This window comes from Periplaneta americana, chromosome 6, assembly GCF_040183065.1.
Source record: "Periplaneta americana isolate PAMFEO1 chromosome 6, P.americana_PAMFEO1_priV1, whole genome shotgun sequence".
NCBI lineage: Eukaryota > Metazoa > Arthropoda > Insecta > Blattodea > Blattidae > Periplaneta > Periplaneta americana.
Window position 1 is genome coordinate 81655897 of NC_091122.1, and position 12480 is coordinate 81668376.

General features: G+C 33.6%; 1 protein-coding gene across 3 annotated transcripts in view; it reads left to right on the forward strand.

The window, feature by feature from the left end:
* LOC138701463 (dihydrolipoyllysine-residue succinyltransferase component of 2-oxoglutarate dehydrogenase complex, mitochondrial) overlaps window positions 1–12480 on the forward strand; it is a 293425-nt gene that overhangs the window by 240156 nt on the left and 40789 nt on the right. For all 3 annotated transcript variants that reach the window (XM_069828351.1, XM_069828352.1, XM_069828353.1), the window contains exon 9: window positions 7941–8139. In XM_069828351.1, the coding sequence (XP_069684452.1) occupies window positions 7941–8139 (199 nt within the window). The remainder of the gene's footprint in view (window positions 1–7940; window positions 8140–12480) is intronic.

A 12480-nucleotide genomic window follows, 5' to 3' on the forward strand; every position in this document is an offset into this window, starting at 1 on the left:
TTCCAGCAGAGTTAGTACAAGAGGGTGGAAGCGCATTATCTAACGAAATTTATAAGCTTGTACTTGCTATTTGGGAAAAGGAAATTATACCAGAACAATGGAAGGAGTCCATTATCGTACCTATCTTTAAGAAGGGGGACAAGACTAACTGTAGTAACTTTCGAGGAATATCACTTTTGTTGACGTCGTACAAAATTTTGTCCAATATTCTTTTGAGAAGATTAACTCCATATGTAGATGAAATTATTGGGGATCATCAATGTGGTTTTAGGCGTAATAGATCAACTATTGACCAGATATTTTGTATTCAACAGATAATGGAGAAAAAATGGGAGTATAAGGGTACAGTGCATCAGTTATTCATAGATTTCAAAAAGGCATATGACTCGGTTAAGAGAGAAGTTTTATATGACATTCTTATTGAATTTGGTGTTCCCAAGAAACTAGTTTGATTAATTAAAATGTGTCTCAGTGAAACGTAGAGCAGAGTTCGTATAGGTCAGTTTCTGTAAGATGCGTTTCTAATTCACTGTGAGCTAAAGCAAGGAGATGCACTATCACCTTTACTTTTTAACTTTGCTCTAGAGTATGCCGTTAGGAAAGTCCAGGATAACAGAGAGGGTTTGGAATTGAACGGTTTACATCAGCTGCTTGTCTATGCGGATGACATGAATATGTTAGGAGAAAATCCACAAATGATTAGGGAAAACACGGGAATTTTACTGGAAGCAAGTAAAGAGATAGGTTTGGAAGTAAATCCCAAAAAGACAAAGTATATGATTATGTCTCGTGACCAGAATATTGTACGAAATGGAATTATAAAAATTGGAAATTTATTTTTTGAAGAGGTGGAGAAGTTCAAATATCTTGGAGCAACAGTAACAAATATAAATGATACTCGGGAGGAAATTAAACACAGAATAAATATGGGAAATGCCTGTTATTATTCGGTTGAGAAACTTTTATCATCCAGTCTGCTGTCGAAAAATCTGAAAGTTAGAATTTATAAAACAGTTATATTACCGGTTGTTCTATATGGTTGTGAAACTTGGACTTTCACTTTGAGAGAGGAACAGAGACTACGGGTGTTTGAGAATAAGATTCTTAGGAAAATATTTGGGGCTAAGAGGGATGAAGTTACAGGAGAATGGAGAAAGTTACACAACACAGAACTGCACGCATTGTATTCTTCACCTGACATAATTAGGAACATTAAATCCAGACGTTTGAGATGGGCAGGGCATGTAGCACGTATGGGCGAATCCAGAAATGCATATAGAGTGTTAGTTGGGAGGCCGGAGGGAAAAAGACCTTTAGGGAGGCCGAGACGTAGATGGGAAGATAATATTAAAATGGATTTGAGGGAGGTGGGATATGATGATAGGGAATGGATTAATTTTGCTCAGGATAGGGACCAATGGCAGGCTTATGTGAGGGTGGCAATCTACCTCTGGGTTCCTTAAAAGCCAGTAAGTAAGTAAGTATATGACAAATCAAATCATTTTAAGAACCACTTGGAACCCCAAAATGACACATGGCACTGGATACTGGAAAATATTTAACAAATTGAACAAGCTGCCTCAATTTTTTTTATTAAAAATCAGTCATGATTTCCAGTGCTGAAATTTTCTTCAGTTACACAAGCATCAAGGGCTAATTCTATTAAACGCCTTTTTCCACTCTCCATGGCTGACTACATATGGATCAATAAGCTGACACTCAGATGTATAAATTCGATATTAAGTCATTGTTGTTATAACTAGAGCTAGGATTTATATGTAGTAAGAGTTAAGAATGACGCCGAGTATAGTTGAGTCGATGTGATGCTGGTAAAGAATATTTTAAGCCTGGTTGACAAGACTCGAAATGCAAGAAAAGTCACAAGGACTAGACAATGCATCTTTTAAACCCCCCCCCCCCCCCCCCACTGTTGTTTTGTAAATGGTGGTCAAGAGGATTAAAGACTCTTAGTGCTAACTAATAGAAGTACTGAGTGACAAGAATGACAAGTATAAAGAGTGGGGGCATGGCCTGCATGTTTATAAACTATACCGACTACAAATATTAGCTTTTACTACATACGAATCCTAGCCCTAGTTATAACATCCTAGCGGTAAGCATCTAATTATATAGCAAGTGCTATGTGCATGGCGAGGGCGTGAAACAATATGTCAAAATCGGCTGTGTGTGTCATAGTCTTGGTCGTGTATACATAACCAGTTTTTCGGAACAGTTTCTTACCTACCCAGATTTATTCATTCCCATTCACAAGCAAGACGTTGCAAGTCTCACATGACCAATTTGAGGAACAGTTCTAGTGGCCATTCTGCTTCTTCCCATGCACATAGCCACTTTTTCAGGCACAGTGACGATTTGAATTTAGATTCCTCTCTACCTAACCTTGATTGAACTGGTGCAATAATTTTCAATTTGATATTAGCTATTCTGGAATAAAACCAGTGAAAAAAAAAAAAACTAATAATATGTAGCATTTGTAATTGCTAACTTTTACCCAATATTTGATATCACATGTCTAGGTTACTATATTTTTAAACGTAAAAATAAGGACGCCATGCCAATCTGACCCTTTCAACCCCTAAATAACATCTTACAGATACAAATTCGTACAATGAAGTAAAGTTGTTCAATTTCAGACAGTTAAAATGAACTAATATGTTTAATATGCTGTATATTTTGATACCTAATTCCCATTATAATCTGAATAAGCAATAGAATTACATAAAAATGGCAGGAACGAACTTCACTCTTCTATCAAATTCCTTTCACCCATGTTTCAATAGAGGTAACTTCATTTAAACAGTCCATGAATATTTCTATGTTGATCGATTTATTTTAAAATGTCAGGAATTTTTACCAAGTACAAATGAAATACTACGCAACTGAAATGACGGAAGTTGTACTTCACTATAATTAGTCCTTTCACTGATTCCATAACGAGATGATTGTTCTCCTTAGACCGCTGCATTAATTGAATGAATTAAAGAAATGGCAAAATGCTTAGCAAGCATGGCAAAGAACTCACGATCCTCACCTGAAAGCTTGTGTGAACCAAAAATTGAGGTAACAGGACAAGCAGTACTTCGTATGAATCATGTGCAAACTGACCAGTAAAGCCATTAAAGTGCATCTACATGTTTCAACTTTCTTTCAACTTTAAGCATTTAAGCAATTCCATTTGTCTTTCTTCAGCCACATAGAACGATCCTCTTGTGTTTTAGTTAATGTCTTTGAGTTTTGTCTTCTTTAGAATAGGAATGTATGCTACTTTCTTAGGGAATCACTAGTATTGTATAGTTAAAGGTTTCTTTGATTATGCTCTTAAAATATTTTCTAGGCACTCACGTTTACTGCAAAAAACATTGTCATTACTGGCTGCAAAAAATTATGAGTTTATAAATAACTTATCTCCTAATGGGCCATGTGCTTATTTTCTTTCGTGCAAAATGTTCACCAGACTTTGTACAGTCTTAGAAAAAAGTTTTGTCACACAGATACTTTAGAAGTCCCAGAAAGGAGGTAGTGCACATGATCAGAGGACGATTGACCTGGTTCACAAAAGAACGACTAGTTGAGGTAATAAAATTAGTTTTGTTTAGTTGTATGTCTGATCATGCGCACTGATTCCTTTCTGGGACTTATAAAGTATCTGTGTGACAAAACTTTTTTCTAAAACTGTACATTTATGAAGTATCCGTGTGACAAAACTTTTTTCTAAGACTGTACATTTTCAGTGAGAAAATTATTACCAGTATAGATAGTTCGACTTTTTTTTTTTTCTTTGTAAAACATTTACTTCGATTGTTTTGTCTTAGAATAAAGTTATTTTTTTGTTACCACAATTTGTAACTCTCCACTGAATTCTGTTTGAAAAAAATGAATTAAAACTCTGTTTTCTTTCTATTTTAATCACTTGATGGCATTAACACATAAATCTTATGAAAGAAGATTAACATTTTCAACACTTGGCACCTGCTGTTAAGTGGCAGGTAACTCATACAGTGGATTAAAATAAGAAATGCGTAATTTTTAAACATTCAGTTGAGATTTTTGTAATTTTGTTTCTCTGTCTCTAGAACTTGGCGAAACAATCCATTTCTTTGGTGATTTTTTGAGTGAGGTCTCTTATTAGACATCTTCGGTACACAGGAAATAGTGTTGGATGTGTCTGCTTTTATTTTTTACTCTTGTTAAAATATGCATTGTAATATTGAATGTTGTTACATATTTTAGCTGTGTATTCTTTGATTGCTAAATCAGAACTAAAACGTTAATCACAATCATTGTAATTTTTCTAGAGTATTCTGTCTTTTCTTTTAATGGCCCTTTGCCATTTGATCAATTCTGTGTTTGAAGGAGGTCTGAGAAGTGAAATCTTAGCCTTCTTCTTTGTTTTAGTGGAACTGTAATTACATTGACAGAATGGAATAAAACTTTTTCCCCATCCTATTAATGATGATGGCACTACATAATATATTGAGCACACTTTCAAGAAAGTTCATATTAATAGCACATTTATTAAGGTGGAGCTGTCCACATCTGCAGAGTAACAGGTAACGGGTCTGGCCACAAAACCAGGTGGCTCAGGTTTGAATCCTGGTCGGGGCAAGTTGCCTGGTTGGTTGAGGTTTTTTTCCAGGGTTTCCTCTTAACCCAATATGAGCAAATGCTGGGTAACTATCAGTGCTGGACCCTAGACTCATTTCACTGGCATTATCACCTTCATCTCATTCAGATGCTAAATAACCTGAGATGTTGATACAGCGTCCTAAAATAACCTACTAAAAAAAAATAAAAAAAAAAGGTGGTGCTAACAAGCACAATATTTTTTTCGCCTCCATTGACAAAAAAACTGTATTTCTGGTGATAGTTCCAATTTAAATGAAATTTGGCATGCTTATTATACACATTTGTAAGCAACTACTAAATAAATTTCAATCTGTTATGGCTAATGCAAGTGTTCCATACATCTATACTAATAATAAATCTTAGCCGAATTTTTTCTGGTAATTTTTGATTTTCCAAAAATAATTGGTCCTAACATATATAATTAACCACCCTGAAACCGAAAATAGCTTTTTTGAAATTTTTGTTTGTATGTCTGTCTGTCTGTATATTTGTTACCTTTTCACGCGATAATGGCTGAACGGATTTCGATGAAATATAAATTAAGTTCGTTGTAACTTAGATTATAGGCTATATGGCATTCAAAATACATTATTTAAAAGGAGGGTTCTAAGGGGGCCTGAATTAAATAAATCGAAATATCTCGCTTATTCTTGATTTTTATGAAAAATGTTACATAACAAAATTTTCTTTAAAAATCATTTCCGATAAGTTTTAGTCTTTGAAAAATTTTGATAGGACTGATATTTAATGAGATAAATGAGTTTTAAAATTAAAATAACTGCCATCTAAGGCCGTGTAATGAAATAAACAAATGACTTCGTCTATAAAGGGCCTTGGTCAACAACAATCTAAAGCTATGAATCATAGCCTACAGAAAATGTTTCTGTGTTCGTATGAAGCAATATCGGAAGCTAATTTAACCGATTTGTATAATTAATTATTATTTCACCATTGGAAAGTGTAGTTTCTCTGTATGGACATAATGCTATAATGTTATTACAGTAATGAGTGAATTGAGGACAGGTAAGATTAAAATAGCTTCTTATGCACAGAAAACTTGATAGGCTATTCTGTGTATTCGTTTCCTGTATTTCTTAAAATAATGTTTATCTCAGAGAATTAACGACCAACGAGAGTGTATTGATTTAGTATGCAGTAATAATACGTTAGCTTAGCATTTCATTATTTTATAATCCAAATTTTAACTATGCTCAATTGAATCGAGCTAAAATACATATGGATTAAATGCAATGCAAAAAATTTGGGTAATGAGCCAAGCAGATTATGTTGCCCTGTTGTAAAATAAAATTTGTTCCTCCTGAGATTCAAGAGCCCCCATAACAAATTGAAAACTTACTTATCGGGGTACATCCGTTATCAACACACTTTTTATATAATATAATATAATTTAAGTTATTTAAGTTATTTGAAGGGTTCAGAACCATAGTGGGCCAAGCGCCATTTACTGAATATGTAGAAAAGAAGAGTTAAAATTAAGTTATTACCATAATTCAATGGAAACATATAACAAATAAAATAAAGTATACACATTAAATGTAAATGATGTCAATGTTCATTGAACTATGGATGCATGTAATAAAAATTAAGAAACATGTTAAAGGAATTGTCATTGCACCAAATGAGTGCTCTGTGGACCAAAATGATTCCATTTTAATTATTTAAATGTAATTTAAATTAAGTAACATATTAAACGATTTATCCTTCTATCAAACACGAATATTCCCTGGATCAAATGTCCTATTTTATGTAATTACTTTATATTTATTTCTAACGGGTGCAGCGGAGCGCACGGGTACGGCTAGTTAATTAATATAAATAACAGAGAAAGGTAATTTTCTGTGGATTGTAAACTCGCAATATCGCCAAAATTTATATGTAATATCTTATGTCCACTATTAATAACCTGAACCTATCATATTTGCAACTTGTGCTTTAGTTACTTTTTTATTTATTTATTTTTTTCAATTATTTTATTGAATTTTTCAGTTTTGAATATTTTACTTACTTACTGGCTTTTAAGAAACCCGGAGGTTCATTGCCGCCCTCACATAAGCCTGCTATTGGTCCCTACCTGAGCAAAATTAATCCAGCCTCTATCATCATATCCCACCTCCCTCAAATCCATTTTAATATCATCTTCCCATCTACGTCTCGACCTCCCCAAAGGTCTTTTTCCCTCTGGCCTCCCAACTAACACTCTATATGCATTTCTGGATTCGCCCATACGTGCTACATGCCCTACCCATCTCAAACGTCTGGATTTAATGTTCCTAATTATGTCAGGTGAAGAATACAATGCGTGCAGTTCTGCATTGTGTAGCTTTCTCCATTCTCTTGTAACTGCATCCCTCTTAGCCCCAAATATTTTCAGTTTTGAATATTTTACTTGCATTATTTAGCAGATAAGGTTAAATTCTTGGTTTCAGTATCAAAAACATATATCTAATAATAACCATAAAATATTTTATGCAATTCCATATAGTAGTGCACCTTTTACAAAGAAAAATGTAATTAGCGGGATACTGGGTATAAAGAATGGGTCAGTCGCTTAGGAATGTCAAATTCAGTGGGCTACAACTAAAATAACTAAATTTATAATGAAGATATCACAATAAAATGACTTGTACATGATTTACCAATGTATTGGTGACCTAATCACAAGTAAAAAAAAAAAAATCGTAATTTCATGTCTACTTGCATATTAATGCTACCTTAATAGAACTTGTATGCCAAAACTCAAAGAAATATCACACAAATTGTAGTCACAACAATATGAACTTCTTGTTAACTTCATGCTAACTAGACTCACAGTTTCAACTGCCACTTTGCATCACAATGTGCAAAACCATGCATTATGAGAACACAGTCTCTTATTGATTCATGCACATGCTCTATACCTATCTTACACCATGGTCTTTTTATTGTTGATTCCAGATATTGTATCATGTTTATGGTAGATGAGAAAAGAATCACTAGAATATGTGACATGTATGAAATTGAATGTAGCATGCTACTTAGCAAGAATGTTATTTTTGTGAATCACTGGCTCATTGTCCAACACAGAGATATTTACCTTACATTCTAGGGAACATATTATAAATTGAAGTTCAGTTGAACTCTCTTACAAATATGTGAAATGTGTTGATCTTATTCTGAGTAAAGAAAATCAGGTGTTACATAGAAAGAGAATAAGTGAAAGTTATATTAAAAGGGTTTTTATTGTGTTTAATTAAAATGACAAATAAACAAATGTGCATTTTTGTCTTTTTAAGTAATATCATGGACTTCAGGAAAGCTCATCAAGAAGCATTCTTGAAGAAATACAATATCAAGTTCGGCTTCATGTCTGCATTTGTGAAGGCTTCTGCTTTTGCACTGCAAGATCAGCCAGTTGTGAATGCAGTAATTGATGGCACTGAGATAATATATCGTGACTATGTAGACATATCTGTTGCTGTGGCCACACCCAAGGTGAGAAATATTTCATACTGTATTATTATTTCTTCTCTATACTGTTACATTATTTTCTGTTTGAAAACTGTAATTCGTAATATGATAGAATATATCTCCTCAACACATACGTTCATCTCTCAGCATATTGTACTATACACGAAAATTAAGACATCAGATTTAAGGATTCATCTAGGTTAGGAATTCTGAAACTTTTTCGGTTCACGGTTTCATTGTGTGGAATTTGGCAGCATGTCGCTAATGTAGAAGCAACCCTGTCTGCTTTAAAGGAATTTCGAACGCTATTTCTAAGACGACATTCTAATAGGAGCAGTCCCGAAAGATAGCTGCATAGAAGACAAGTCAGTTGACATTAAGAAACAAGTAGCAGAAAAATTACATGATGGTAAAAAAATTTTGCACTTGAACTTGACGAATCAACAGACATAAGCAAAAAATGCCAGTTAATGAGCTACATAAGATTTTTAAACGAAGAATCACTTGCTGAACAGTTTACATTCTATAAAGAATTACCTCTGACATCAAAAGGAATGAACATCTACAATTATATGATAGCTACTACATTGGAAGAAAATGGACTGTGTTGGAAAAATTGTAATTTAGTGTGCATTGCAGGGGCGTATATTGTGGGTGTTCAAGGTGTGCACTAGACACCCTGTAAATTCGGTAATCTCATTTTTTTTTTTAAGTTGTTTTATATAATGCAACAATAATTTTAATTTATCACAATTTAAATGCGTGGTAATCTCATTGGAAGTGACTATATAGTTTAAGACTAATTTTAATTTATTACTATTTAAATATTTTAATGCCGGCTGGTTGAATGTGCACACCATCCCCAGAACGGCTTTTGTTTTATAACGTATGCTCTGCCTGACGAAGTGGAATGACGTCTGGTTTGGTTGTCCAGCCTGTATAAAAGAACATCCTCAGTTGAGAGTTACTGCTGGGTCATTCCACGAAAATGCGACATTTTCACGAAAAATAAAAATCTCACGAATCTCTGCTTGTCATATGTCATTTTTTTCGTTATGATCCGAATTTTTTGAATCTGATAACACTCATTGTGTAACAACACATATGTGGGAGAAAAAGCGCCAAGAAGTCTGTGGTTTAAGAGCACGAAATTATTTACTAAAAATCACATATTTGAATGCACATTTAAGGCAAATAAATCATTACTTCTGTATGTTAAATGCAATTAATAATGAAGTGCGGACCTTTGTTAATAATTACAATGCATAGAAACCGTAATACAATGATTATTTCGTGCTTGATTGCAATTATTACAAGAGAAGGTTGAGAGTTCGTGTGTCATGCTCAAATGGACATTTGTTTATATTTCTTCAAAACCATTTAATTTTTTCATGTTTCATAAATGTAAAAGTGAGAAACATCACATAACAATCAACTTCTTATATGGACAACATTTTGATTTATGTACGTATTCTACAAGAAAAACACGTGACACACGCAACACAATGACTGTGACACACGAACAAAAATGTTATGTTCGTGTGTCACTAAAGTTTATCCTAAAATCTAGTTACAAGTTTTGTTGTTATTGGAAGTCTTTACGTCTAAACATAATTAGTAGTGGAATTTCAAATACTTATTGTTGATTAAGATAATTGTGTGTGCGTGCACACGTACCTGTGCGTTTTTTTTTTTTTTTTTTCAAAGTACATAAACTGTAAGTTAAACACTCTTGAAAATATGTGTTCCATAACTGTTGTAAGGGGGAAAGGAACTGGCCACGCTATCCCATTATCTCCTGGCCTAGTTTCCTCATGAGTGGTACCTTCTTGGTATCACTTGTGAGGTTCACACCTGTCTTTGGACAGACTAAACAACAACTGTTGTAAAAATATAGTGTAGGCCTAAAATTAGCATAAGACAATTTATGGCTAAAGTTCGTATAAAATATTTATTATTTTTTTAATTCCGTGAATTAAAAACTTAAAAAATTGGTTTATGTTAATTTATTTCATATTAAAAACAAGCTTATGCAGTACATTTATATCGTAAATAGATAGCCACCATACTAGGCCTGTGTATAAATAAATTGGTGTAATTATTTGCACATTAGGTAAATGGTACTAAATTTCTGATATTAATTTAAAATCGTTTTATTTAATAACATTAATTAATTTACCCTAGGTATCATTTAGCAATTCTAAAAGTTAGGCCTTTTTAAATCTATATTAATTTTTCTATTGATATAAATATTAATATATTTTGAACATTTTTTGATAGTATTTTCAAGAATTTGAGTTGGGCTGATTACTTGGTTGGGTTTTTTCCGAGGTTTTCTCCAACCATAAGGCGAATGTCAGGTAATCTATGGCGAATTCTCGGCCTCATCTCGCCAAATACCATTTTGCTATCACCAATCCTATTGACACTAAATGACCTAGTGGTTGATACAGTGTCGTTAAATGACCAAGTAAAAAAAGCCGTCAAACATGGGCTACATATGAAGTAACAAAATCTTGTGGTGGCGAAGAATTTAAAGTGTCTGTGATGTCCAAGGAAGGGAAGTACTACAAATGGTTGACATATTGATATATTCGTCACATGACATTACACAGGAAATATCATCACATATGGTTGTAAACAACCGTGGATATTTTAAATTTAAAAGTGTATTTTAGTGTATGTAATCTAGTGTTGTTTTGTATAATAAGAACTGTAGGCATAGTCTTCCACAAGAAGTGATGTATTTATAGTGCATTTAAAACAATTAGTAACCAACATGACAGAAATGTTCGTGTGTCACGTTCGTGTGTCTCAACACATATGCAATATTTTGTTTCTTAATGGCACTGTTAATTTTTTTTAAAGTTCGTGATTCAGCAGTTACATGTACTACACAAGTGTCTTAATTGTTTGGAAAACAACTGAATTCATTTATGTCATTTGGCACAATAATATGAACATTTTCCATTTTGGTAATAAATCTAGTGGCAAGAAAATGTTCATGTGTCACACCATACAATATTTAATATTTTTTGCATTATTAATTATTCCTTTTCATTAAGAATTTTTCTTTATATTTAGGAATACTTATGTTAAAAGACAGTAATGTCTTTTTCATGAATTACTAAGTATTTAATTAAATATCCTGTGAAGATCATAGTTAGGTACTTAAAAAATGTTATGTGTGTCACTATGGAATGACCCTGCTATAATTCTCTGCGCGCGCACGGTAAGATGGTGGGGACACTCACTTCACTCAAGCTCGCAGGTCGTCCTGTATACAGGCAGCTCAACTTGTCAGTTGTACCCTTATAAAATATTGTGTTTGACATGTGTGTTTACTGCTTGTGTGAGTGAATTTACTATGTTTAGGTTTTATTAGGGTTCATAGCTATGTGTCAGCGCAGGTGAACAATTTAAATTACTTATTTAATGATAATAGCACTTGGAAATGTATACTGTAAAATACCTTCCCCGCCACTTCCGAATTTAGTGCAACAATGTAAAACAAAAAGCGGACAGTACACTAGACATTTTTCTGTTTCACAATATGAAAATGTAGAATGGTTAGCGGATTGTGACATTTCAAACAGGTTATTTTGCTGGCCATGCTTATTGTTTTCTAACAAAAATGAGGTTTGGAGTATGGATTTGCTCCTCTTAAATCACTTGTGTAGTGCACAACAAAAACATTCAAAGTCTCAAACACATGTACAGTGTTTCCTGAAATCAAAACTTTTCGGCAAACAGTGAATTGATATGCAAATCTGACTTTCAGATAGAAGCTCTCTGTGAAGCAGGCTTGAATAATTTCAACAGAAAAATTGTTCCGGGGCCAGGTATCGATTCTGGGACCCTTCGCTTAGCGCATGAATGCTCTACCGACTGAGCTAACCCAGGAACCATACACAACACCGTCACAATTCTTCTCTTTATATCCACACAACTTAAATGGGGACGAGTTGTGTGAATATAAAGGGAAGAATTGTGATGGTGTCGTGTATGGTTCCTGGGGTAGCTCAGTCGGTAGAGCATTCGTGTGCTAAGCAAAGGGTCCCGAGATCGATACCTGGCCCTGGAACAATTTTTCCCTTGAAATTATTCAAATGAATTGATACTTTACTTGATGATCAACGAAGAACTGATACCAATAAATACAATGAAGGGGTAAAGAAAAATAGAGATGTATTAATACGAATCATTGATGCTATTTGTCTTCTAGCTAACCAGGAGCTCCCTCTACAGAGACCTGACAAATCAGATAATCCTTTGAACAAAGGAAATTTTTTAGAATTTTTGAATGTGTTAAAAAAAAATATGGTTTACTTTTATAAAACCATCTAAATTCTTCCACAGTGTTTC